A 26227-nucleotide genomic window follows, 5' to 3' on the forward strand; every position below is an offset into this window, starting at 1 on the left:
CTGACGTACTTTGCTAACTCACAGTGGAATACAAATAAACTGTGCTGGGCAGCAACTGGTATAGATACACAAGTTGTGATACAAGCCAAGTTAAAATTTTGGTAGTATTATAACCTGTACTTCTGTTTTAGCTACTTTTGAAGACAAGCTGCTGAAGTTCTTATATAGAAGAGCAGGGCTACATTAAAAATAAAATTTCCTGAAATAATGCAAATAAAAGCAGACTTTTATTTCTATGGCTTCTCTTTCTTAAGAGACTTCCATGCTAATAAAAATTGCATGAGGTGCTGGGAGGAAATGCCAGTTATTAGGACAAAATGCTGGAAAAAGAACACATATACCATTATTGGGAATGTGCTTGGTTCTGTATTAAACTGTAGAAAGAGTCCTTGCCTAGAGAGCTTCCAATTTTTCTGTATGTCTTGTGTTGCTTTCCGGAAGAGAGAAAACCTTTTCTCTTTAGCAATCCCATTAGATCTTATAATAAACCTTTTTTCTCTAAATGTTGCAACAAACTACAGGACAACAGATTGTGATGTCAAATTCACTTCAAGACCAAAGAGAAATGAGTATTGTAAAGTTTGAGACAAATTATTGCAAAATAAGCTAAGCAGTTATCAAACTTTATATAAAATTGTGATGATTTGACCATGAATTTAATATGGGTTTGTTCAAGTTCTTCTTAGCAAGTGCATTCTGCAGTCATCAACTCTAATTTAAAATACATTTATCTTTCATATAATATTTGGTCTTAAGACTTGGGTCATGGGACAGAATGTGAGGTAGTTTGGCAGTCTTCGGTCAAGTGCACTTCTTGGTTTATCCACGTGGAAACGTGGTGCAGCTGACCTGTGCTATTTTGAAATTAATCCGATGCTTGCTTTTGTGGTTAGAAAAGATTCGGCTCTGGTTAAGAGAAATCTATTGCTCTGCAGATGTTGCTGGACGTGAGATCTTTTGAAAACCACTAATGATACATGTTTTGTTTTTATATAGGAATGTTACATTTTTGTGGTGATGGATTGGTATGATAGAGTAAATCTGTAGTTGACGCACAAGACTAAGTGAGATGTTTTGGGGAAAAGTGCATTTTCTTCCTTTGAAGACACATCAGGAAGCGTCTTTTCTTTTTCCATTTTAGTTTCTGGAACAGTTAAGTTATTGTGACGTTTGATTAGAATTGTCTGATGGTCAGGCAAATGAAGAACAAACTGATTTGCCCCTTAATTGTGTTTCCCCTGAATGTGTGCTGAAAGACTCGAGCAACTCTTCTACCCTTACCTTCTCTTGCCTTCTCTCACTGTATCACAGTGACCCTGGTTTTAGTTGAGGGCTGCAGAGATCTCTTTCGAATCAGGTGCTGTCTTTCAAGCATCAGGAGATGTTCTTGTCACTGAATCTCTAATGCTTTTTAGGTTGCTGCTAATCAGATGTTAGTCACTACATTAAAACCTTTCACGGTGTCTTTGATTCGGAATGCTTTTCAGAAGAGCATGCTTTAAACAGACATGCCTTTGGACTGAACACTTGGTGTGTGGATGGGCTTGCAGGCACCAGAGTTGAGGGTTGAATAGCTACTCTGGTTATAAAGTACAATGTAGTAAGTTTAATTGGTTCTTAAACACCTGCACAGAGATTATTACCTATCCAATGTATTGAATTTTTTTGATAATTTAGAGTGTTTTTAAACTGAATTTCTCAAGTCAGTTTCTAAGGGAGTGTCTGTAATTAGCACATTGCTGTTGGTCTCTCTAGAATCACCTGTCCTTACCCTCTTATTTGTTGTTTTGTGTTTTAAAGTGCGTTTCCCCATCCCTTGCACTTTGTAGAATTACTGATGGAAAATGTCTGCCTAGGCTGCCTTCCCTTGTGTTTCATATCTTTTGCTCTGTGTTCCACTTGAAAGGTCTTAGTGTCCCTCAACTTTTTGTGCATTATGATATTTACAGAAACCTACTGTTAATATGACTGATAAAATTTTACTTGACATTAAGTTGTGTTTTTTTCTGAGATATTGACAATTCTTATTGACAATTTCTTAAGCTTGCAGTTCAGCAAGTGGATGCTCTTCTCTGTCTGATGTAGTGTGTTTCTTCCTGAAGCAGAAGAAAATTATCTATTTCAGTTAGTCACTTTCTGCTTAAAAGTTGAATTTGTGTTTTGTTCTAGGATTTTTAGCACAGATGAAGCAGTTTCTTCTTCAAAACATTTTTGTTGCTTCAGGGAAGGAATACATTCTCTTCTTTGCATATGCTATTTGATATATTCTGTTCGGGAGCACAAGTTGCTTGTCTCTACCGTGTTGGTTGTTTTTCATTGCACGTTAAATTGTCTATCAGGAAAAGCAAGGGTAAGTGTAGCTTAAGAAATATTCTTCACTACCTAATTGTGGTCCCTTCCCTTTTAACTTAAGATTTTGTAAGTGATACAGTCCTCAGCATGACAAGCACAGACAGGAAGGTATGCTGTATTTTGATCCAGTTATACAGCGTGTTAAAGAGTAACATGTGAATGTGGGGCATCTTGTGTGCTTTACCTTTGCTAAATGTATTTCTCTACAAGGAATCCTAAGTGAGCCAAGTTAAGCTGGCAGGATTTGCAACAGTGGACTTAGAGTGAATATTGTGCAACTAGGTATGTGTGAATACTGGTTACAATGCTCGGTGAAAAAACCTGGTTGTGCCTTAAAGCACTGTTTACTTAGTGAATTTCCTATCCCCAGCATAGCTGTCTCTAAAGGTTTGTGTTGTTAGGGAGTGGCATTTTCTTCTTTTCCTTTTGCATCACACCGTTGACTTAAGACCTGTAATTCACTGCCTTCGTTTACCTTACACTGTCGTAGGCAGATCTCATTCTGCCCAGAAGACAGCATTCTGAGAATGTCTTGCCCAAAATAGGGACAAAAGTCTACATAAGTGGAGTCTATACACTTCAACTTCAGAGGCAAAGAAATGCCAACAGAATAATCTGAAAGATATGAAAAACAGTCGATGGAAGCATTTTCTGTTCCAGACAGAGAACAATATGTTGGCTGTAAGGGGAGATACAAATGCATTTTGTAAATGGCTGTGCTGTTTAAAATGATGGTATGCATATAAGAACTCAAGCAGCAGAATGCCTTGCTAATAGCATTTGAGACACCATAAATAGTTTAAGCTAATTTTGATCATCATATTCATACACTGTAAAGAAAACCATCAGTTTTACTGCCGAGCCCGCAATCAATTCTTTTTCTAATGCTGCTGAATCCAGTCACTATACTTTTCTCTTGGTGATTTTTTTCATTTTGTAGTTATTTTTCCCATTTTCCATTTTAATTCCCATTGAAAATGCTCCTGTTTGTATGCATTGCACAGTGTGGATTGGAATGCTAGCTGAAGGAGGCAGAGAGAAGTCTGCCGCGTTGAAAATGTGAAAGATTCCTGTTGTTCTAAACTCGGTTTGGCTTAAACTCCCCTGCTGCACAGAAATACGAATGGTAGTTGAAGGTAAAATGCCTTGATGTATAAAATACTACTTTGAAGCTAGTCCCAGTTCTGACTTCAGTGTAGAGTATTCCTAATAAAATAGTTGATAAAGGCAAAAAGTGGTACAGTCTGCCCCAGCCACATAATGTTACTGGACACTTTGAAGAAAGGTCATTTTCCTTATTTTTAAAATGGAAATCATGAGAAAATGATTATTTTTTTTTGAAATTCAGTTCTCTTAGTAAAAGAGCACATAGCTGGTATGTGCCTATTACGTGATGTATTGTTAGGTGTAAGCAGGATGTATTTGTTGTGAATAAAACCAAATATTAATACCTTGATGAGTTGTAAGAATGCCTTTCTAATACTGTGGTTTTTAAACCTTCAACTAGGAAAAAGAAGTTAAAAATAGGACCAGTACTGTTGACTTCTGAGCAAAAATAAGATTTTTAGTGTTTAAAATTGACAGGTAACTACAGCCTTTATAATATAATATACAGGGAAAAGCAGAGTTTCTTAGGAAAAGATGGAAAAAATAAATCTAGCATGCTTGCATTTGTTTATCATAGTGTTCTCTGGGAGATTGCTACAGATATATGTTGTAAGCTTATGCAGAGTATAGAATTGTAATTGCCTGATAGAGTAACTCTAGAAATAGAGCAAGATCCTTACAGAGAGTCTTGGAAGGAAGGCATATCAGTAGCGGTAGTAACACAACTTTGATTTGTTTTTCTCCATATGATGCTTTGGAGACAGGAGTGGATAGAAATCCTTCCCACGGAAATGTGTTAGCTGTTTTGTTTGATTGTGAGGAGCAATTTGCACTTTCTTCTACTGTCAATAACTGGAGCAGGCTACACACAAGTTCGGTTTTCTGTCAGTTTGCAAAAAGGGGAAAAATGTGGAAGATATATTATCTGTAAATGGAGAACATAGTTAAGAAAAATGGAGAAAACATGAGCCTTACTTAGTTGTTAGCTCTACCAGCTTCTTTCCAAACAACTAATTGTTCTGTGGGGGACTATTACTGCACTGTTTATCTTAAAGCAAATATAAGGTGAACTTTTTACCCAAGTAATAATTCCACTCGTCTTCTCCTGGGACATGTGTGGAAGGAGTCATTATTTTTATTTTTATCTCTTAACTCTGTTGCAGGTTAGACAGAAAGGAGAGGTCCGTTAGCAATGGAAGAACTCGGGCAGAAGTGACTACGCTAGCAGACCGTGTTTGCCTTTTTTCTTCTGCCCAAAGCCCATCTCCCTGTGTTAGGAAAGAGAAGGTAAAGTATTTGAACATGTTAAACAAAAAATATATTTAGGGGTAGGGGAAAGAAAGCAGGGTATGTACAAGGCTAGATTTAGGAACTGTAAGAATTGTATGGGTTGTAGTTGGAAAAAATTTCCCATTTCTCACAGAGTGGACACCATCTAAATATTCAAGAATTCACTGATTTTTAGCTACCAAATTAAATTTGTCGAGAAAAAGTTGGAAGGGAAATACTTTAATGAACTGTTTGGCCCAGTCTCGATTACTGAATAATAGAGGAATGCTTACCTTTCGGAATAGGCAGAAGTCACGAGCTTACTTAGACTTTGCTTAGCCTGTTGGCTCTACTTTTTAACAGCTTTTCTTCATTTTGCTGATATATAAATAGAACGCTTTGTAAAAGAACCGCAGTGCCTCAAAGCAACCTTCTTCAGGGTTTAGAGCTGATCTACGAGCATCTCAGTATACATTTCTGAGAGCAAGGTAGAGGACACCTGTGTCCCGTGCTTCCTGAAAGCACCACGATGAGTTTGCGTGGTATGGGAGATGGGGGCTGCTGGGGTGCATAATGTTGATCATGGACTGGTAATGGGATGATGAGTGTGTCCAAAGTCAGCCTGGCTGAGCTGTATGTAGCTACTGTGTGAATGTTCCACTGCGGTTGGAAGAACTTGAAAATAAAGAATATGTCTTAGATGAGATCCATGTTGAAATACAAAATACCTGGCTGTGGTTCCTGAGCGGTGTCTAGCTTCTTGCAGGAAGGTGGGTTTCAAGCAGGTTGCAGGCTCACCTGGCGGGGAAGCTCTGTGTACGCTGAGTCAGATGTGTTGTGAAAATGTTTGATTCACAGTTTTTGGTAGGTAGAATGCTTTATGACAAAGAATACTCTTACGTGACTAAAACCACCTATGCTATGTTCCTGAAACTTTAAGACAGGTGGGGGTAGAAACAGTTATAAAAAAGTAAAGGCTTTCTTAATATTAGACTCAAGGAGGATTTTGGAATTATTTCTGTAATTCTTATTACTGAAAGCAGAGACTGCAGGGAAACCATTTATAAAATATTTACATCTGACAAGCAAATTATATTAGTACTTTAATTTTGTATTTTATGGAGACCACAGTAATAAAACATTTAATGAATTTAATATTTTGAAACAGTTATTTGGATTGTTGGGCAGTCATAGTGTGATACTCTTTTTCCATTTGAATAACAGTATCCTTTTTGAAAACATACTGGCAAATAGTTTCCTAGTGGTATGATAAATTTTTGTGGCCATCATTCATTGACATGAGAATTTCAGTGAGTTTTTTTTTGAGATGTTTTTAGCCCTCATTTTAGGATGGGGGGGGGGGGGAGGAGAAGCTTTCAAACATCGAACCTTAAGACTCAGTGAAATTACTGTCAGAAATATCTTCTTAAAATGTTTTTTGGTAAGGGAAGGGCAGACTTGACTTGTAACATCATCAACATATATGAGAATTTCTTTATTTTTAGTACAGATAGTATTGTTGTTTTTCTCCAGTTGCCACCTAGGAATGAATTTCACTTTTGGGCTGCTTCGGATTGTACTGATCCTGTTGGCATGCTAACTTCATGGTATAAACTGATCTGATAAGTATATTGATGAGATGACTCTGACTTAAATATTTTATATTTATTGTTTTCCAGTCAGTTTCAAAATCCAGCTCTGCTGCCCTAAGAGATTCTTGCACTTGTTTTTCTCTAGTCTAATTTACGTTCACTTATCTGCTTTTATTCTTAATTGCTAGGGGCTGTCTTCCCACTTGCACAGTTCAGTTTCTGTGGAACTACCAATAAATTCAAATGATACCCTGCTGAGAATAGGATGGAGGCTGAAGGAGGAGTGGGAGAGAGAAAGTAGAACATACTAATGGCATTTATTAGAACTGCCTGTGCAGACTAATGCAAAATAAACTGTATTTATTGTAAAACATGCTGATAGAATATATAAGTTTAACAAAGCATGTTGTAGCGCTTCATGTCTTAGTCCAAAGATTGTTCCTTCTTTCCTAATTTTGCTTGTGTAGCCAAGTTGTCCCAACAACTGATTATGTCCAAAATATAATTCAGAAAAAAATTTTTGAACTTCTAATGACAATTTGTTTGTTCTTATAATTCTAGGCTGACTAATCTTCTGATTAAACAAAGGAAAATAAGGCCAATATAGTTAGTCTTGTTTTGAAAGGCTATCTATTGGTTTGGTGTAAGCATTATCAATATTTTGATATATGGTGCATTGGAATTTACTATTTCTTTTTTTTCTTCCACTTTGACTGTGCGTAAGCAAAGATAATCACTAGTGCCTAGTGACCAAAGCTGTCCTTCACTGCAGAGTAAGCACAGCCAACTGAGCAGTGATAGGCATTCCCGCTGCTTTCCGAGACGTGTTTTCTAGAACTGAAACAGATTATTTTGGGGTAGGTGGAAGAGTGTTAGCATGTGGCTGATGAAAATGCAGACACGTACTTGTAACTGTGCAGCTCTGTTGAGGGCCTGACTGTGTCAGACTGCAACCTCCGGGTTTGGGATGCCTCCTGGAAACTTTTTTTTTGGCACTTTGGAGACAGAAAAATATTTTGTCATTCTTCGGGGAGTTGTTCTGTATCAAAGTGCTTCTGTAGGAGAATTTGTACATGGCGGGATGTTTCACCCTAGCAACTGTTAAATTAAATATTGATAAAAGTATGAAAGGGAGTTATGAATAGTGCTAACTAATTAGAAGTACAAATTTAGACCCCAATCATTGTGGTCTGGATAGACATTTGATCCAGTAGGCTATTTTGATTTTAATACATCTTGTGTAGGAAATGTTGCAGAATCAATGGTAAACTCTGTATTTTGTTGTTGTCCAAAAAAAAAAAAAAAGGCAGGTTTAAGCAAAATCCATCTAATAAGTAGATGGTGTTAGATGAGACGACTTCCTTTGTCATAAAACCCTGCAGTTTTTAAGACTTCAGCTTAATGTTTGCAAATATTCTCTAAGTCGCTCTAATTGCTCTAAGTTTATGCTTCACTTTGCAGACTGCCCTGAAATGCATTTCTGTTGTATTTTAAGGTCTTTATCTAAACCTTCCAACAAATAAAGCTGTTTCATTGCAGTGTAGTTCTGGCAGCAGTGTTGAAAACTTCTTTTTCAGAGGAGGCTTTTAAACCTATAATACAAAAATAGTGTGTGTTTCTAATTCTAATGCCCTTAAGTGATGTAAAATTGTCCTCGACCAGAAGCATATGGTTGTAGGTTCTGACGTAGTCTGTGCGTTATCATGGCTATAGGAAACAGTCTGCAGCGCGGAGGATATTTAATTTAAAAAATTGGGATAAGGGTCGTGAATTGTATGCTAGAAATAGAAAATAAGATTAGAGGTTATGTTTCAGGCATGGAGCCGTCTCTGGGGGGGGAGCAGAACAAGGTTACTTCAAGGTTTGGAGCCTGCTTGGGGGATGGGGAGAAGGCAGGAAATCCAGCAGGGCTAAAAAGGGTGCCTGGGAGAGTTGTTGTAATAGATTACGTAAAACTTGCCACGTATCTCCTGGGCGCTTGGTGCTGTGCCTGGTGATTTTCTCCTTACCATCGCTTGCTCCTGCTCCATCAGGCACGGGCAGCATGTGGTGCCACTGGGGTGGTTCTGCCTGGGCCGTCTGCATGCCCTCTGCACAAACAGCCCCAGTGGCGAAGAGGTTGCTTTTTCTAAACATAATACTTGGGAAACGTGTTTGAAAGGGGTCTGGCTGGAGCAGTAATAGATGCACCAGCTCGTATTGAAACACTGCTTGAATGTGTTTGGCATCTTTGCCATGTGTTATGGCTGGCAGAGCATTGCTGTGTCGCAATTTCTGCAGCAGAAAGCCCTTTGCCAACGTAAGCTACTGGGAAGGAGTGTTAGTTGGCTAAAATCACCGAAATGTGTAAGCCTAGTTTCACGTTTGATAATTATTTTTAAATATAGTTGGCGCAGCAGTAGATAGGTAAAATTTTAAATGTTTCTTTCTAGTCTTCATTTGTGAACAAAAATCAGCTCTGTTACTGAATATTGAAATCCAGCGGCGGATGTGCTTGGTTAGTGAAGTCAGGATCTTCTACTGCTGCGTGTGTGGGATATGTTTGACTGGTGGTACTAGGCGCTTCAGAGGGAACAGGACACGTCAGTTTTCAGAAGGATCTAATAAAGTTTAAGTGTTCAGGTTTGCTTATGGATGTTTCTCTGGTTTCTAGTCAATAGATCACATTCATTTGTTGTATGGGTTAAAACATTACATGTATTTCTCTTCCAAGATGTATTACAGCAGCATAAATCTCCCATTGTACCCTCTGCCGGGAGAGATTTCTTGCACAACTCAGTGCAGAAATTTCGGCACATAATAACCTGGTGACAAATTATGCAGATGGATGGGAGTTTAGCTGTTTGTATAAAACTGTCAGTACTTCTACTTTCAGGACATGCTAAGCTGGTCCGACTGTGCTTTATATATTGTAAATTAGGTCAGATAATTATTTAACAATTGATAACTTAATTTGGAGGGTTGTTTGGGGAGTAATTTTAACCCAAGAACAATGGATTTTTTTAAAGAGAAAATGGCATTGCATCAAATCACATCAGAATTTCTCTTTACATCAGTTTGTCTGTTGTATGCCTTTCCCTGCCATACGCTTGATGTAGTAGCTTAAAGCTGGAAGCCGGCAGAGCCGTGTGCGCTGCTGAGACGTGCCGGTGGAATTTCATGTATGCATTTGTTAGCAAATTGCTGTTGTGTTAAGTTATTTATGTTCCTTAGTAGCGTCTACACTAAGTTTAGAAAGTGAGATTTATTTCCAAATGTGCAAATTTAGTTTCCAAATGTGTAAATTTATTTTTGTTGATAGAAGTAAATAAACTTCATCGTTGAGTGTAAACCGTTTTAAAGAAGCAGGAGAACAGTAGTCTGCTAAAATATTAACATATTTGGCTTTTTTTTAATACAAAGAAAGTAGATGTAATCAAGCTAGTCTTCCTGGGAACATAAATGCAAAACCCAAACATCTAAGTGTCTAAGAAACTAGAAATTTCTCACAGCTGTATCAGTGTAAGGAGGGGATGGAGACCCAAGACTACACTAACAGTCCTCAGCCTTCAGTCTGCAGCTTTCTGATTTTTAAGTTGACCTGTGGCCTATTTTGACATTTACATTGTGTGGATAAAAGGCAACAAATTATTCCATGAACTGAAATAGGAAGCAGGTTTACTGAAGCAGCTAATAGATGGCACCAGATGCTGCAGTCTGAAAAGATTTAAGCTGTTGCCATTGTAATAAAAATGGGGTGGTACCTGCTGGAACCACAGGCTTGCTTAAGAAGGGCAGGAGGAGAATCCTTTTGTCTCTGGTGCTTAACTTCTGTTTGAACCAGTGTTAATAAGACTTGCAGGAGATTGAGCAACTCAGGGAACGTTTTTTTTAAGTTGTCTGCTGTAAAGCAGGCAGAACTAGCTAAGTGCTAAGCCAAGATGTAGCTGTATTTTTCCCGTTTGGTTTCTATTAGAGATTTAAAAACTGGAGGGTGCTCCTGCAGTTCATCTTGTAACTAATTGTGTTTTGACCCCAACTATGCAGGATGAGTTAGTGCTATTTTAAGTCTCATCTATATTTAATTAAGACTTATAAATTCTGGTCTTAATGAGAAGGAGAAGGCTGTGCTGAAGACATATAACCACTTTTTTGAAGAAAGGTTATGAAGTATGCATGCTGCCATTTTGAGTTTTCTAATCTTTATGATCTCAAATTACTTGTCACCACTGTTCCTTCATGAGCTACAGAAATTACTTCTACATAATTTAATGTATAAAAATGTAGATTCTTAGAAGCAAATCATTCTGACAGCTTCCAAAAGTCTCCTGTTATAAAGATCCAGTTCAAGAATGATTTTAGAATTAAAGCTGAAACTATTAAGCTACTACGTGATTTACAGTATTATTATTTGATGCATTTGGAGTATTATGTACTATGTACACACTGATGTTTGGTTTTCTTTTAGGAAAGAGGCTGCTATGCGCACTGGATTGCTCTGGTTTATTCATATCCTGTGACAGTGAATCAGATATTGCTGTCTATATACAGACTGAATTGCCAGCCAACTTCGGGCCCAAATATGGTAAACATAATTATGTTCATTTGCTATAAAAATACATTCTCCTTAGTTTAACATTTCCATGATTACAGTTTTCTGATAATTCCATAATTTTCAACATGAGAGGGATCTGAAAGGCCTAATCATCATGTCCCTCTCTTCAGTATAGACTGTAGTTTGTTTTCCTGGGCAAAACTCCAGCTGTTCACTGATGAATCTGCTGCTACTCAAATACAGTAAGCCTATAAAGCATTTGGAAAGTCAGAGCACAGGAGCTGTGGTACAGAGACATGAATCTCTCTTAGTTACATGGCAAAAATGCTCATGGTTGCAACTGTCATGAGACAGTAAGTGTATGTGCTGATGTCAGTGTTTCTGATATGATGTACTCCTGTTTTCTATTTCTGGAGATGCAATTCATATTTCAGAATGCTTAATGACTTTCAAGTAGGAAATTTCAATGAATGAGTTGTGTGAGGAGGAAGGCAAACATTAAAATAGATAAAGCCTCTAATGTGTGCTGAAGAGAACAAATATAAGTAAATGTTGGGTTAGACTTAAGTATCAGTCACAAGGAAATAGTATGGTAATACACTTATTAATATGAAAAAGTGAAGTTTGCATGTGGAAGCACTTGCTCATATTAGCCATTTCATTTGTTAAGTGGGTGAGGATCAGTATGTTTAATGCAACTAAGAAAACACGTTTGCAGTTTTTTTTCTTGATGTAGTCTAGCATCAAGAGAATGATGTAGTTATATTCTGTAGCAAGCATTGAGAATTTAGAAGCAGCATAATAATTTGGGAAAGGAAAGATGGTTGGTGTTGAGTTACTCCAAATGTTTTGAAAGGTTTCATCATGCTTGCTTCAAACAGGCAGAGAAAAAAAATCAGAAATCTTAAAAGCTTCACAGGATTTTCTGTACAGAATCTGCCTTATACTTCCAGTACTCAAAAATGTGTTGCTCATAGAAGAGCTTTAAAAGTATAGACGTTTTATAATTTTCATTGCCTTGAAACATTGCTTTTTGTCTAACAATACTAAAATCATACTGTACTCTGACTGGGTTTTCTTTTTAAAGTTGCATAGCATCAAAAACTCAGTTAAAACAGCCTTGAAATTTGGTTTAGGATTATTTATTTCGATGAAGAAAATGTGTTTGCTGCTAAGTGTGAGTACTGTGGCATTTATGTTGTATAGTATCTGTTTTGGCTGGAAGCCTTGTCTAAAAATTAACAGAAGTATTTTCTGATTGCTAAATCAGTTGTTTCAGAGCAGTTGTAAGTAGGATTTCATTGTGATATGATGCTTTTGATAATCACTAGGTTGTAGCGAGTAGGAAGGTCAAAAATGGCCACATTGATTCAGACGTCAGAATGGATCTAATTCAGCCTTGTTTAACCCCCATGGTGGTTATAAATGGATACTTAGGGAAAGGCAAGAACAGGGTAAACTTGGGGCCTATACCCATTTAAAACTGTCTTCAGTGATTTGCTGCATCTAGGGTTCCCTGAGCCAGTAACAGTTGGTTTGTTACTAAGCCAGAGGAAAGAAAGAAGGATCCAGAAACCAGAACGGCATGTTAAATTTGAAGTGTGGATAAAATGTGAATTTATAGGGTTATAACTGTTTTCCAGCTTTCCCAACACACACACACACTCCTTCGCTTATAGCTTGTAATGTAAGACTTAATCTTCTGACTGTTATATTCAGCATCAGGCTGACATTTTAGCAAAAACAGTTGTAACACTGAGATCAGGCTAGAGCCTGTCACTTTCTGTGTGAGGCTAGGAATGTTTTTCCCACGTACAAGTTGATAAATTTATCCGTAGTCAAACTCATCTCTTATTTTAGTCCCTCGCTCCTGTAAAGTTATGCCATTCTTTGTGTATATATTTAGTAGTGTATGTAGTATGTCATGCTTAAACACTGTAGTATTTGACTTGGGCTCTTACTTCCACTTGTCTTTTCAAGTCTTGTTTAAGATATAACTTGTTGGGGGCAATGAAAACTTCCCGAGAGGAATCTGATTTTGAAAGAAGAGTCGTGGAAGGTAGCATTTATAGAGTGCCTTTCCATTATTTCTGTAAGCGCTTTGCCAAAGGGTGGGAGTCATTGCTATTTTTATGGGTGCATAATCTTTTTATGAAGTATTTGGAACCATGATCAAATCATTTTAAAACGGCAGAAATAAAGCTCTACACTGAGCTCTCTTCAATCGCTTGATCTGTGCTGCTGACTCAGCAGTAGCTAAGCTTTTCAAAGCAATTTCCAAAAAAAAAAATTGTTAGGGATTTCAGAGATAGGCAAGGAAAAAATTTAGTTGAAATTTGTAGCATACATTTAACAACGTGTACTAAAAGCTTCTCTTCCCATTTGATGATACTGAAAAATACATCTGGCATTTGTTTATACAGGAAAACTGTAATTCATGATTTAACAAGGTACTTGAGTATGTGAGAGATACCGCTGACTTTACTGCAACTAATCATATGCTCTAGTCCATTGCTGAATTGAGCCCAAAGATTAAACTGCTTCCAGGTTTAAAAAGTCTATGATGCGACTGCAGGATTGTGTGTGTGTTTTCACTGTTCTTTGTCGTGTTTCCTCCTCCAAGTTAAAGCTGGCCTTCTGCAGAAGCATGGGAAACCTTGATTTTGTACTTACCAGAGAACTAAAAACCAATTACATTCCGTTTTCCTAACACTTGTTTGTACTGTTACATTTTGACTAAGAAATACATAAATGGCTTCTGCTGCACTTCAGGAAGGCTTTAAGTGTGTCTCCAAGAGTATGACGTGCTGGGTGGGTTTAGGAGGAAACACATTTGCAGAGGGTAGGGGCAAGTTATCTGAAATGGCCATAACTGGACCAGGATGCACAGGCCTTGCCAACTAATATTGCTGTTCACATGTTCTTTAACTGAATGAAATTTTCTCAAGTTCAGCCCTTTCTTCCTGCCTTCCCTTCAGCGGGAAGGGAAGTCTATGGCTGAAATATGTCACGTATGGGAATAGATGTTAACTTATTCTCAGATTTGTCTAGAAATTGTCTGCTTTCCTTCTCTTCCTTGAAACTACAGCCTTCGGTTCTTCACTCTGTTTTGAAGAAGAGCGTATTTTTTCAGGTGACAGGTTGCAAGTGGCTTGCTTTCAGAGAGAGCAGGCTTCTCTTCCCAAGCACTCCTGTAGGTAGTAGCAAGAACTTTGTAGACAGTACATTCTGAGAGGCAGAGCTCTTTTTTATTTTTTTTTTTATGGAAAGCTTATGATGTTTATGCTTGCTTTTACTGTGGTCCCATGAATCTTTCTTTTGTTTTTGTCTTAGCATGTTATAAAGTTCAGCAAGAGCACAAATGCTTGTGGCAGATGTGCACCCTTTTGGGAGATGAGAGAAATGGGTTTTGAGTCTCCGGTGGCAATCACATTGGACATGAATTTCTCATGCTTTGTGTAAATGCTTTGTTAATGTCCATTCTTGATATGGTAGCTTATCTTCTTTCCTTCTCTTCTGCATGAACAGTTGTCTTTAAAAAGAGAACTGGTCCTGTTTTCAAAACAGATAAGGTAAGCGTCTATTGCCAAGGGAGGATTGAAACAGTGATCCTGATCTGACACAGGCATCTATTTTTGACATTCAGTGAGGCACTGAAGTCTGAAAGAAGGTTTGGTTTAACACATTCCTTTCACCAGATTTTCCTTTTGCTGTCATATCTTACTGCTGAGATTGGAATTAGTGCCGTTCTGTGGTAAGTGTTTTACTTGAAACAAAATGTAAGAAGCTGCCTGACACAGTGTAGGCTCTGCCCTGGAAAAATCCAGTCAGTGCACTGACAACTCTGAATTTGGTTTAGAGATACCACCTTGCAGATATATTTCAAAGGGAGTGTAACTATATGCCTCAGGACTATGGATCCTTTTCTGGAGGATTGTTGGAAGCGAGGTGGTGTGGTGCTGAGCAGTCAAGACTTTCAGTCCTTACCTAGCTCTGAAAACTTGTTATTCTTCAGCTTTCTCCAGATCTCTTTGTTTCTGAGTGATTTTCATTACAAAGTCTTTGGTGATTTGTTTCTTTAGGTGCAGGGGATGGGGCTGTATTTGTCTTTGCTTGTGATTTAGGACATGTAGCATACTTGTGCTTCTAGAGGATTTTTCAGTACAAGGGCAAAACCCACAAATTGGCACCAATAAGCTAATAGACTTGTTTTAAGGAGGGTCATCTTGAGAAGGAAGAAAGGCCTAGACAAAATGTGTTAAATTAGTTGAGACTTGCCTATAAATATTAGTTGGATACTTCATTGATGAAATTTGTCTTTGATGAACTAATAAAGTGAAGTTGATGGAGCCTCCCAGTTAGATTTAATAAATCCTCATGCTTCTATTTGTAATTGCTTCACCACTAAATTAGAAAATTAGTTTCTGTATTAATAAATTGGTCTGTGTAGATTTATATAAAACTAAGCAGAATGCTCAGTTACAGCCTGGTTAAACTGAGGCAAACTACTTAATCCCTGTGGAGTGTGTCCTGTGAATTACGGACCCCAACTGGTGTAGTGTAGGGGGAGAGTGGGCCAGAGCATCTGGTGAGCTGGTTTTAGGAAGGGTAGACCTTGCAAAGAGGATGTTTCCAACAGGAGCTTTATGGGTTCACTAAGGATTGGCATGCCTACTTCTTGTTGTTTTTGTTTTTTTTCCTCTCCAACTGTTCTGGGCAAACAGCCAAGAAGGAATCCCAACAAGCAATGTGAGCTAACAGAAGTGAGATGATATTGGCTTAATAGTCTATCGATGTCTCTCTTCCCTGTTCTCCTCAAATAGGAGACTTAAAAATTCAAGAGGTGCCACAGCAGTCTACCCCATTAAAAAGGCTGTCAGCCTTGAAAAGAGGGGTTGGTTTTCCTTTCTGGCTTTGTAGCCTAAATACAGGCACCTGACTGAAAGCAGGGGGCTTTGGTGGCGTGGGTTGCCTGCCGCTAGGCTGAGCTACCAGCACGGGCATCCTCTTCCTGCTGGGGGGCGATGGGCTTCTCTGGTGCCTGTGGCCTGGCAGCTGCCTGGAGCGAGACCCTGAGAAACTGTGAGCCCTGTTTGCCCTGATGGTGAAGATGATGCTTGTCAACCCTTGTAAAAGCATTTGCATGCTTTCAGTATTTATGATGTGTTGGTAAGAAATCACAGGTGCAGGATAAGTGAGTTGATGTCAGACAGATTAATGGGTATTTTCCACCAGTCGGCATTATTTGGAGATTGCTATTCTTGTTTAATTTTCTGAACATAGTTTTAGCTCTTAAATTATTCTGAAAAGTTTCAAAAAACAAACCAGAACAAAAACAACCCACAAAGAACACTTCTATGAATTTCTTCCGGAAGTATAAGCTATGCTATTAATCAAGTCCTGGCTAGTCCTGATAAAGCTGATACCTTCTCTGTCTTCCCAAAACACACTGTGCTGTGTTTCCTCAACATCCTCGAAAGATGATTTTTGAGGGGTATTTCTGTCATTGGTGCGAGCCAGTATAAAATCACGCCCCCTTCTTTTGTTGGTTTTTGGAGATCCTGCGGTAATCAGAATGTGTTAGCTCTGATCAAAACTGCATCTAAACCCGATTAGCTTCTCTCTTACTAAGAAAGTGTAGAAGTTGTTATTGCTTGATTAAAAAAAAAAAAGGCCTCAGAGAAAAAAAAACAACAAAACAATAACAACAAAACCACCAAAACCACATTTCCTCAGCCAAGAAAGTGAAATAGTTGTTTGAAATCTTGAGCAACTGTAAATGACTTTGTGAAAAAAGCTGCATTCCTACCAGGAAGGTTAGATTAAAATGTATTTAATGTGAGACCTATTTTTGTCACCTTTTATATAAAACTAGTATATGAGAAGTAGCTTCTTGTTGTGGTAACTTGTTACTATGTTTATCAGGTTGCACAAGCTAATTCTATGTTTTTTGTATTGCAGATTTGTTATTGCTATGTTTATGGTTTTTGAAGAAAGCTTATATATAATTTAGAATTTTCCAGCAATACGTAGACTTTTGTTTTTAACTTATGTCTTCAATTGCATGACAATCCCTGTAATGTAGCTTAATTCTATGCTGTTTCTTTTGATGGATGGATCAAATGTTATACAGTTGTTGAGAAACTTCTGTATATTCTCATTGTTATTGATACGGCAACTTAAATAGTAATAGATGTAGCATATTAATTGAGAGTGGAGATGTTCTAGTTGAAGGCAGAATTGAATTTCTCAGCTTATGAAATTTGTTAATGAATTCTATTATTACTTGTTTTTCTCTGGCATGTGGATTTCAATTTCTAGTGGTTTTAAGTGGATCTGTTTTGTAGATGCTAAACATACTCTGTTGCTGTGGACGTAATCTGTCTTTAGTTTGGGATAGTTTAAAATGAATCAACTCCCAGTTAAAATGGGTAAGCCTTCTATACCAATATATAACTTCTAACTGTACATGAACAACACTTTGGCCTTGGTTACATAAAGGAAGGCATACAACTTCCTGATTTGTGGTATGCTAACTTTTTGAGACTTCTATACTTGATTTCTGAATATCTGTGTTTTCTGCAAAATGAAACGCAAACTTCACAGTTACATTTTGGACAGATAACATGCTACTCTTGTATTGCCAGAATGAAATCCTTTGAATTTTTTTCTGATACAGCATGGTCTGGATTGACGCAAAGTTCAAATTGTTAAAATGTGGAGTCCCCACTCTTAGTCCATGAGCCAAGAGCAGCGGTGGAGCTGCAGCACTGGGGAGGGAGGGGGGAGCGTGGGAACGGTCTTCTCTTCACTTTTTCAGGAAAAGATACAAAAGGAAGTGTGTTTACTTCATACATAGCATGTTGGAGTCTCATTATAGAATGTGTAATACTTGTAGTGTTACCCGCATGCCTAGTGTCTGGAATTATCAAGACCTGTCACTTCTCTCTTTAAAGAAACGTGTATCTTCTTAGATGCTAAGGACATAAGCTGTCCGCTGTAAGCTTTTGTGTTGGTTTTATTACAAGTGAATTTTGAAGGCTATGAGATGTTGAAGAGTTGAATGTGTTCTTAAAGATTTGCCTGTGAAAGTGTCTGTTAGTAAAACAGTGATCAATCGTCTTTGCTCATGGCTGTAGGAAATGTGAAAACACCATTTTTTCTATTAATTTCACTTACGTTTTTAGAGTGTAGCAGGTTTTTGTATGAGTTAAATATTGAACTGTTACCAATTCAGTACCTTAGTTTGATCCTGAAAGGTTCAATACGAAGAACCAGAGCATAGTGCATCTCTAATGCCTAATTCAGTGCTGTATAGCTCAAACTCCTCAATTAGTTTTTTCTACTTTTGGCATTAATTAACACTTAGATGTTTCACGATCATTTCTTAACTTCTTCTGCACTGTGAAATTCATGTCTACTTAGGGAAAATAATCACCAATTTACTTACATAATGCATATAGATTAACTCTTTTGTTCTGTCTACGTTTTTATGTAATCAAGAAAATGATTTTTCTACTGTAAGGCACTGAAGCTTTTAAAGTAAGAATCCATTTTAATGGGTTTACTACACTTAAATGCACTCAGTGTGAATATTGAGAGAAGTGTAAAGTTAATTATTAGGAAATAAAGTAATCAGCTTAAAGTACTTTAATAAGGGATGTTGAAATGCATATGGGAATGTCTGCTGTGTTTTTTCTGTTTGTCATGTTTTAAAAAGTGGGAATGTGGAAGAATATTTGCTCTAGATCTCAGAAGCAGAACCATCTGCAGCAGCGACTTCCTGAAAAACTCGTGTCTGTTGTTTTAGTGGGTGTGAGACTATCCCACTCCCTTCATGTTGTTCTGTCCTGCTGCGTCTTGCCTGCTTTTTTCTGAGGTTGTGTTTCATACGTCTGTCAAAACACATTATATGAACGAATTGATAGTTTTTTTTCTACCAGTCTGAAGAAATTTTGACTGAAGATACAATCTTTATTCCCCAGCTGTTTTGACAACATTAGAACAGGTTTCATATCTTAAATGTAATGGCAAAAGAAATATAATGTTATTGAATTAAAGGGTTCCTTCCTATTAAATCTAGATTATTCTTTGAAGTACTCGGGGGGGGGGGGGGGGTTACTATTTGATACTAACATTGTAAAATGTAATTGATGCAGTAAGAAGAAGAATGTCCTTGTTTGATGAAATCAACTTACATAAATCAACTTACATGCATGTGCAGGGAGAAGGAGAGAGTGGCTTACAGTGACTGATGCCTAGGAATGGATAGAAACGAGTTGTCTCTCTCTACATTATACGTCCCTTCTGATAGTGTCTTGACATGGTAAATCAGAGGGCTGTTTTTTTTTGTTGTTGTTTGTGGATAACTGTGATCATTGTATAGATACAACTTTTACTTGTATAGGTGGTCCTGAGATGCCAGACCCTGTCCAGTTAGGAGCTATGTTTGGCTGAGAGCAAGGACTTAAAGATCTTCGTGCCTTTTTTCAGAAGTTCCAGCTCTGGCCTTGAACGTCACCTGCTGCAAACTGACCCTTTCTCGCTGCTCAGGCTCTCTTCACCTCCCTATGAATGCCTTCCAGAAAGTGCTCTTGGCTGTCCAGCTGCGCCTCAGTTTGCCAGTAGGAGTAGGGCGGTACTAGTGGCTGTATTTCCTCCCTACTTTTGTGTCTGGTGGGATTGCTCTTCAGGCCAACCTGTTAGGCAGTTCTGTCTTGTATAAGATCTTGCCACTATGATAGATACATGTCATTGCTTTGAAACAGGGTCTCAGTTAGGATATAGACAGGTTTTTCTGCTGTTGTACTAAAAAAAAAAAAAGCTGCATGTTGATTTAGTAAATTACTAGAAAGAATGGGGAGTCTCATATTTCTGCAATGAATTAAGGTATGTGAAAAAAGGTTTCATTGACTTAATTTTTGAATTATTTGGAAAGGATAAGGTTAGAAAATGTGATTAACTCCTCCTAAGGTCTGCATTAATAGACTCTTCTGTTCTTAACTGTGTAAGGGTTGCAGTGGGGATTAACTGCTACTCAAGCTTGAGTCTAGGATGGGAGAATTAATAAGAAAACACTCAGGGGTGTTGAGTTCAGTGGCGTGACGATACCAGTTTGTAACTGCCTTTTGAACAGCCCGTACAACTCTCCCTTCCTTTCGATCTTATGTGTCATCGACAATGTATGCCTAGAGAAGTATACCGGGACGCTGCAGGAATTAAAATCTTAGAACTGCTCATTGTTCCATAACGTTCTAAACTTTTTTTTCTTCCTTCACAGGAAATGACCTAGAGGCCTTACAAATACATTAGTGCATTTTTGTTCTGAGTCTACAATTGAGGGCAAATGCAGTCTGGAAGCACCACTTCTTAATGTTACAACGGAAACAACTACCTCAACAAACAAGGAAAGGGGAAGAAGGCTTGCAATAATAAACACTCTAATTTTTAGTAGCTTATACTTGCAAGGTCTTCTGTAAACAGAGTCCAGATTTTTTTCCCTCCAGTATTAAGAAGAGACACTACAAGTAAACTGATTTGGCAGACTGGATCTGTCAAGACATTTGAAGATATTTGATCTGCTGACATAAGGATTTGCTTTTTTAAGGAAGAAGCCTCTGCACTGCTTTTATAATCGCTGTTGATCGGTGGTTTGCTCCACTTTTCCTGATATTACTAATTGGAAAAATGTATTAAAGCATTGCTTCTCGAAACATTATTTGCGTTGACAAAAATAACTTTTATAAACTTAACAGCAAGTGACAATAATACGCTCATGAAGAAATTGTAGGCGATAACTTCTCTGCTCCAGTGTTGCTTTTCTGTGTGCAGAGTGGAATACCGAACGAGACAGAGCATTATTAAGATACTTCGGCTTGCTTTCTGAGTACAGTTTATAACTGCAGCAGGGCTGCACTGAACACTGAAAATACTAAGTCAGCAAATCTGCTGCCTTTCTCACTGCTGATACAGATTATACAGACACTTGCCTTTTTTGAAATGCCTTTTGTGAAACCGATGTACACAGTCCTCCACTGTTACTGTACATAACTGTATATTTGGGGAAGGAGTTTGACAAGTGATTGTTAATTCAAGAGATCTTCGGACAAGCACTCACTTATGTATTGCTGTAGTGCACAAGAAAGCAAAATGGACTATAAGCGGCGCTTTTTGCTTGGCGGGTCCAAGCAAAAAGTGCAGCAACACCAGCAGTATCAAATGCCTGAGCTAGGCAGGACCCTGAGCGCACCGCTGGCATCTACAACCCCAGCATCCCCTTTGGTCTCCTCAGCTGCTGCGGGCAGCTGCAACCACCCTGTATCCCATACTACTCCGATTGCAGACATCCAGCAGGGAATCTCCAAATATCTGGATGCACTCAACGTGTTTTGCCGTACGAGCACTTTCCTTACAGACCTTTTCAGCAGTGTATTTAGGAACTCTCACTATTCTAAGGCAGCTATGCAACTGAAAGACGTGCAGGAACATGTCATGGAAGCAGCGAGTCGACTCACAGCAGCAATAAAACCAGAAATAGCAAAAATGCTGATGGAACTGAGTGCAGGCGCTGCGAACTTTAAAGATCAAAAAGAATTCAGCCTACAAGACATTGAGGTAAGCTACCTTGGGGGATTCTGTTTTGCATGCGGATTTATATCATTCCTTGTTAATTGGACTTTTACTTAAAATCAGTGCTACGCTGAAACTTCTTTCTGCCTTGCTTTTGTATTTGTGGGCAACACTGATAAAAGGAGAAGCGTTTTCATTTTTGTTCTCAAAATTATTACGTGACTTCCAGTGGTCAGTTTCAAACTACGTTGAATGAGATGTTTAGTGGGTATTTCTGTGTAAGGACTTGTACTACATTTAAAGACTTTATGAAATAAGATTAATTAAATTGTACTATCTACCTAATTATAAATGGTATTTTCTGTATGATTTAAACTTACGGAAGAGGTTACTGGATTTCTAGTTGTACTTGGGAAAACATGTCTAGTGTAGAACAACGAACAAATAAAAAAAATAAAATAATTAAAGCAAGGCAAACAAACCCAGCATCGCACTGCCCCAAACTAACAAGCCTAAGTAAGTAAATGAAAGTTTTAAACCTTTGTTTGATTTTAGGTAGTCCTGTGTGGAGCTAGGAGTTGGGCTCAATGATCCTTGCGGGTCCCTTCCAGCTCCGGATATGCTGTGATTTCCTGTTCTATGTTAGCTAATTTCTAATAATACTGGGCTATCGTATTCTAAATTAAACTGTATTTTCCTTAGTGTTATCCATTCTGGGTGGAAATCTAAACACTTAAGAGAGGGATGTAGCCATCAGTGCTTGCGTAAAACTGCATATCAATTGACAAATGATCCAAATTAGTGTAAAACAACACTTTATCACTCTTCAGACTATTTGTTTACTTTGTGAGCTGTTAAGCTTAAAAAGAAAATACCATGTGAACATGAAATATTTGTGCTGTAAAAATATGCCACAACTTTGCTTTAATTTCCATATGCTGGCAGCAGGTGCCCAGCAGTCAAAATTCTGAGATTTTGAAGTTTAGGATAGCATCTACAACTGCAATCCTGTCTGGCTGTATATTTTCCTGTAGTAAACTTCTTAATTATGTAAGGCATAATGCTAAATGTTTTCATGTATGAATCCCTGCTGTTTTAAGTAGTTCTTCAGATTTTGATGTATTTCTTGATTTCATAGCAGCCTTTGCAAAGTTCTTCCTACAGAATTCTTTCCTGAGAAGAAAACTTGTTCCTGAGTTCCTATTTTTGGTTTAGATTTCATCCTTACAAAGTTACCTGAATGTTATACTCACATGCTTATCAAGCGTGATCTTCTCTCTGTAGCTGTACAACTTATGGATGAAGTAGTTAAGCAGAATGCTATTTGTACTACATAATTGTAGTGAGAAGTATGATCAACGTTTTTTCATGTTGTATACCTAGTACACAAAGAATTAAGATTGCTATAGATTTTATAGTGTATATATTTGCTATAGGTATCTTCTCTAGATCTTTGTTCTTGAAAACCGTCTAATAGCATCGCTGTTTCTCTAGGGTTGCAGGAAAAATGTCTATTAATTAAAAAACAGTGTGGGTTCATGTGATTAAAGACAGTCACAATATCTGTGGTGATGTTTGCTCCTGAGCTCCGTGTGTACCTGCAGTGCTCTCTTCACCAGGTGCCTCTATCTATGGTAGGAACAAATGCAAAGAGAATGCAGGCAAAACAGCTTGGCTTCTTGGTTTCTTTTTAAGTGTACCTTGTGGTAATAAGTCACTTGTCTCTGTACTGTTCTTGCATCTTTATTAATGAAAGCTGTATCTTGCACATACTTTTATAAAAAGTGTGCAGAATTTATGGGAACTTTTGGACAATGAGATGAGTATTACATTCTACTTTTGCTTAAGAACCAGCAGAAATTGTTTGAAACTGACTCTCATGGTAGTCTTAGAAGTCATGCAGGGATTGTAGTGTAGATGACAACCTGACTGGATCAGCGTAACCCAGGAAGCAGTTACCAGTTGCTCACTGTCAAAATTGACCTTGCTAGAGGTCAGGATAGAGAATATCTTTAAGTTTGTAGGTGATCACAAAGTACACGGGGTGAGTGTGCTGCAAGATTTACTGAACTGAAAATGAACTAGGTTGTTCAGTTTAAGATTTCCAGTTGGGGTGAAATTTACAGGGGAAAACTAAATGTTATAGAATTTAAATAGAAATTATCCTCACAGTTGGTGTGGGCAATGCCCATGGGCAGGAGTGTTGCAGAACAATCCTAGGGCTTATGACAGTCCTGTGCTGAATAGAAGTCACTATTGTGCTGTTGCAAAGCATAAATCATCATTGGTGCTATTGCAAAGAGACAGTTGTCACGTGATTAACATAACTATAACCTGCATGAAGCATGAAATTAGTATTAAACTCTTCACTTTGACTATTGTGGCCTTAAATACAACGCTGCATCCAGGCACTACTGCTGTTACACTAAATGTAGTGAGCAACTGAAAGAGACATCAGAGGAGAGTAGCAGGAGTAATCAGGCATGCAGAAAATAGGACTTCAGAGGACAAACTAGAAGGACTGACTCTATGGAAGGAAAGACTGAGAAGGAAAACCAGAAGCCTGCAGGTATGTGAGAAGCAGCCAGAAAGACGTGGCAATGTTCTGTCCTTCATGTCCACGTAAGACTGAGCAAGAAGTAATGAAATTAAATTTCAGAAGAGAACATTCATATAGGATGTTGTGGAAATACTTTGTAATGTCAGAGAAGCACTGAAGTGGATTGCTACGAAGGGTAGGGAGCCTCCATCATGGAGACCTTACAGAACAGGTTATACCTGTGTCTAGCAGATCTGACTCAGTGAAATTACCCCTTGCTTGGGACAGTAGGATGAACTTTGGGGATCCTCTCCTAATCTGCTTTTCTATGATTTGAATACTGAACTATTTGTGCGAAAACTTTAACAAAAACTTTAACAAATTCTTTTTTCCCCTGATCTCTGAAATGTTAACATCTTCATAAAACTAGAAGCAGGATTAAAAAACTTCTGAATCTGCATAATGGAAGCAGAGAAAGTGTAATGCTTGCGTATGACTTCACCAGGGTTCACTAACCAGGGAAGAAGAGTGTGAGAGGCAGGATAATTTTTCATTGGACTGGGCGGGGAATATAATAATATCTGAAGTTCCCCTTCCAGCACCTCTACTAGGTGACACTCAGTGTCTTGAGTGGCAGCTCAGCAGTATCCTCTGAAGATGCTCAGGATCCTCTTATTTGGGCAAGGGTGTTAAGTTGCTCCTGTCTCCTAGTACTGCAAATGCAGAGGTACAACTTCCACTGGAATCTAGTTTATCTTGCAGGTAACTCTTTGTTAGCGAGCAGGATTGTCTTCTCTTAGAGGTGTTTTGGTTGTATGAGATCACTCTTCCGAACTGCAGGGCATTGCTACGTAGTAAAAAATGAGTAATATTCTGCTCACTTCCAGTAATATGTGGGAAAGGTGGTTATCTTATAATCTGGTACACCAGTTTGAGTAATGGCTCATTGTTAACTTAATTATGTTGCTATTTTAATCTGGTTTCTTCGGTGGGTAGGCAGGTTGTGCACAGGGCTTGTTGTCAGCAAAGCCTTAAAGAGCCATGATAAGGGAAATGAGGGTGGTAGGAAACCATTGGATAATTGTGTTGTGATGTTTTTGTTGTTGTTTGGGGAAAAAAAAATAAAAATGTAACCTACCACTGCATCCCCATCTGGTGCTTTGGTTTGTATGTAACCAGTTTGATTAAACTCATCATGTGCTTCAGAGACGAAGTCTGACACAACACTTCCCCAAAAGTCTTACTGCTTTCAACTGCCTAACTATGATGCCAGATTCCTTTTAGGTAAGGTCATTCCTAGATAGATCGTTGTCCTACCTGGTAAAGGGTTAGGAAAGTTAAGGTGCTAAAGGTGTATTTCTTGGGATAGAAAGTTTGCAAGCCAGAAAACATCATAGTACATGCAATGGAAATGATTCTAAGAAATAGTTTAAGAAAATACCACCATCAAGAGAAACCTACTGTTTGACAACTGCAACAGTTTCAGTTTGTCCTTGATTATTAAAAGGTCTCTAGTTTTAAGTTCCTATTATGGTCTAAAGCAGGAGAATTGAACACTTCTGCATGGCAAAGTAAGGAAAAATAAACTTGAAATAGATGGTGGTATTTCTAATTGTGAAAATACCACATCCATATGCTAATGTTGTTCTGCAGATATTGCAACAGAGATCTAGAGTATTCCTTTACACGCTTTGGTAACCGCTGGCTGACCTCGGCTGTATTTGTTAAACTGGTGGTGGTCGTACTTCTTTCCCACTGTGAAGACAGAGATTGAGCTCTTTGGAAGAAAATCCTCAAGAAGTGAATTTTGAAGCAAAGCGAGTTTGTCATCTGGAGTGAGCAAAAATATTCAACCGATTGAATTTTATTTAAGCAGTTAAAACCACTCTTACCCTTTTCTGAGGATGACTGAAATAGATTATTTTTCAAACAAAATAGAAGTTCAGTAAAGCAGATGTTCCTATTTGTCTTTACTGTTTAACATTATAAATTACATTAGGAATGTTGTGTGGTGCCACTTAAAAACTAAATCACTTGTTTATTCTGAGCATTATTCCCAGGCAGGAGAAACTTCAACCTCTGTACCTTAAATATTCTTTGAAACTTAATCAGCTTGACATTCCTAATGAGTCCTGGTTTCTTCTTCCTTCCCCTGAGAACTGCATTCTTCAAACTCAGAAATATTCAGATTGCCAGTCTTTTCCTGCAGTTTTCTTATAAACCTCTCTAATTTTGTAGTCAGGAAAGTTGGAGTTTTATTCACTT

The 26227-nt window shown here is 38.0% G+C and overlaps 1 protein-coding gene across 6 annotated transcripts in view; it reads left to right on the forward strand.

The window, feature by feature from the left end:
• Window positions 1-26227, forward strand: part of GARRE1 (granule associated Rac and RHOG effector 1) — a 53294-nt gene that overhangs the window by 6909 nt on the left and 20158 nt on the right. For 2 of the 6 annotated variants that reach the window (XM_080552725.1, XM_080552726.1), the window contains exons 2-4: window positions 4623-4746; window positions 10768-10884; window positions 20135-21468. In XM_080552725.1, the coding sequence (XP_080408851.1) occupies window positions 20974-21468 (495 nt within the window). In that variant the 5' untranslated portion in view covers window positions 4623-4746; window positions 10768-10884; window positions 20135-20973. Of the gene's footprint in view, window positions 1-4622; window positions 4747-6261; window positions 6336-10767; window positions 10885-20134; window positions 21469-26227 lie in introns of all 6 variants that reach the window. The other 4 variants (XM_080552727.1, XM_080552730.1, XM_080552728.1 and 1 more) reach the window with 4 other exon arrangements.

Source organism: Anser brachyrhynchus (assembly GCF_964034855.1).
Source record: "Anser brachyrhynchus genome assembly, chromosome: 12".
NCBI lineage: Eukaryota > Metazoa > Chordata > Aves > Anseriformes > Anatidae > Anser > Anser brachyrhynchus.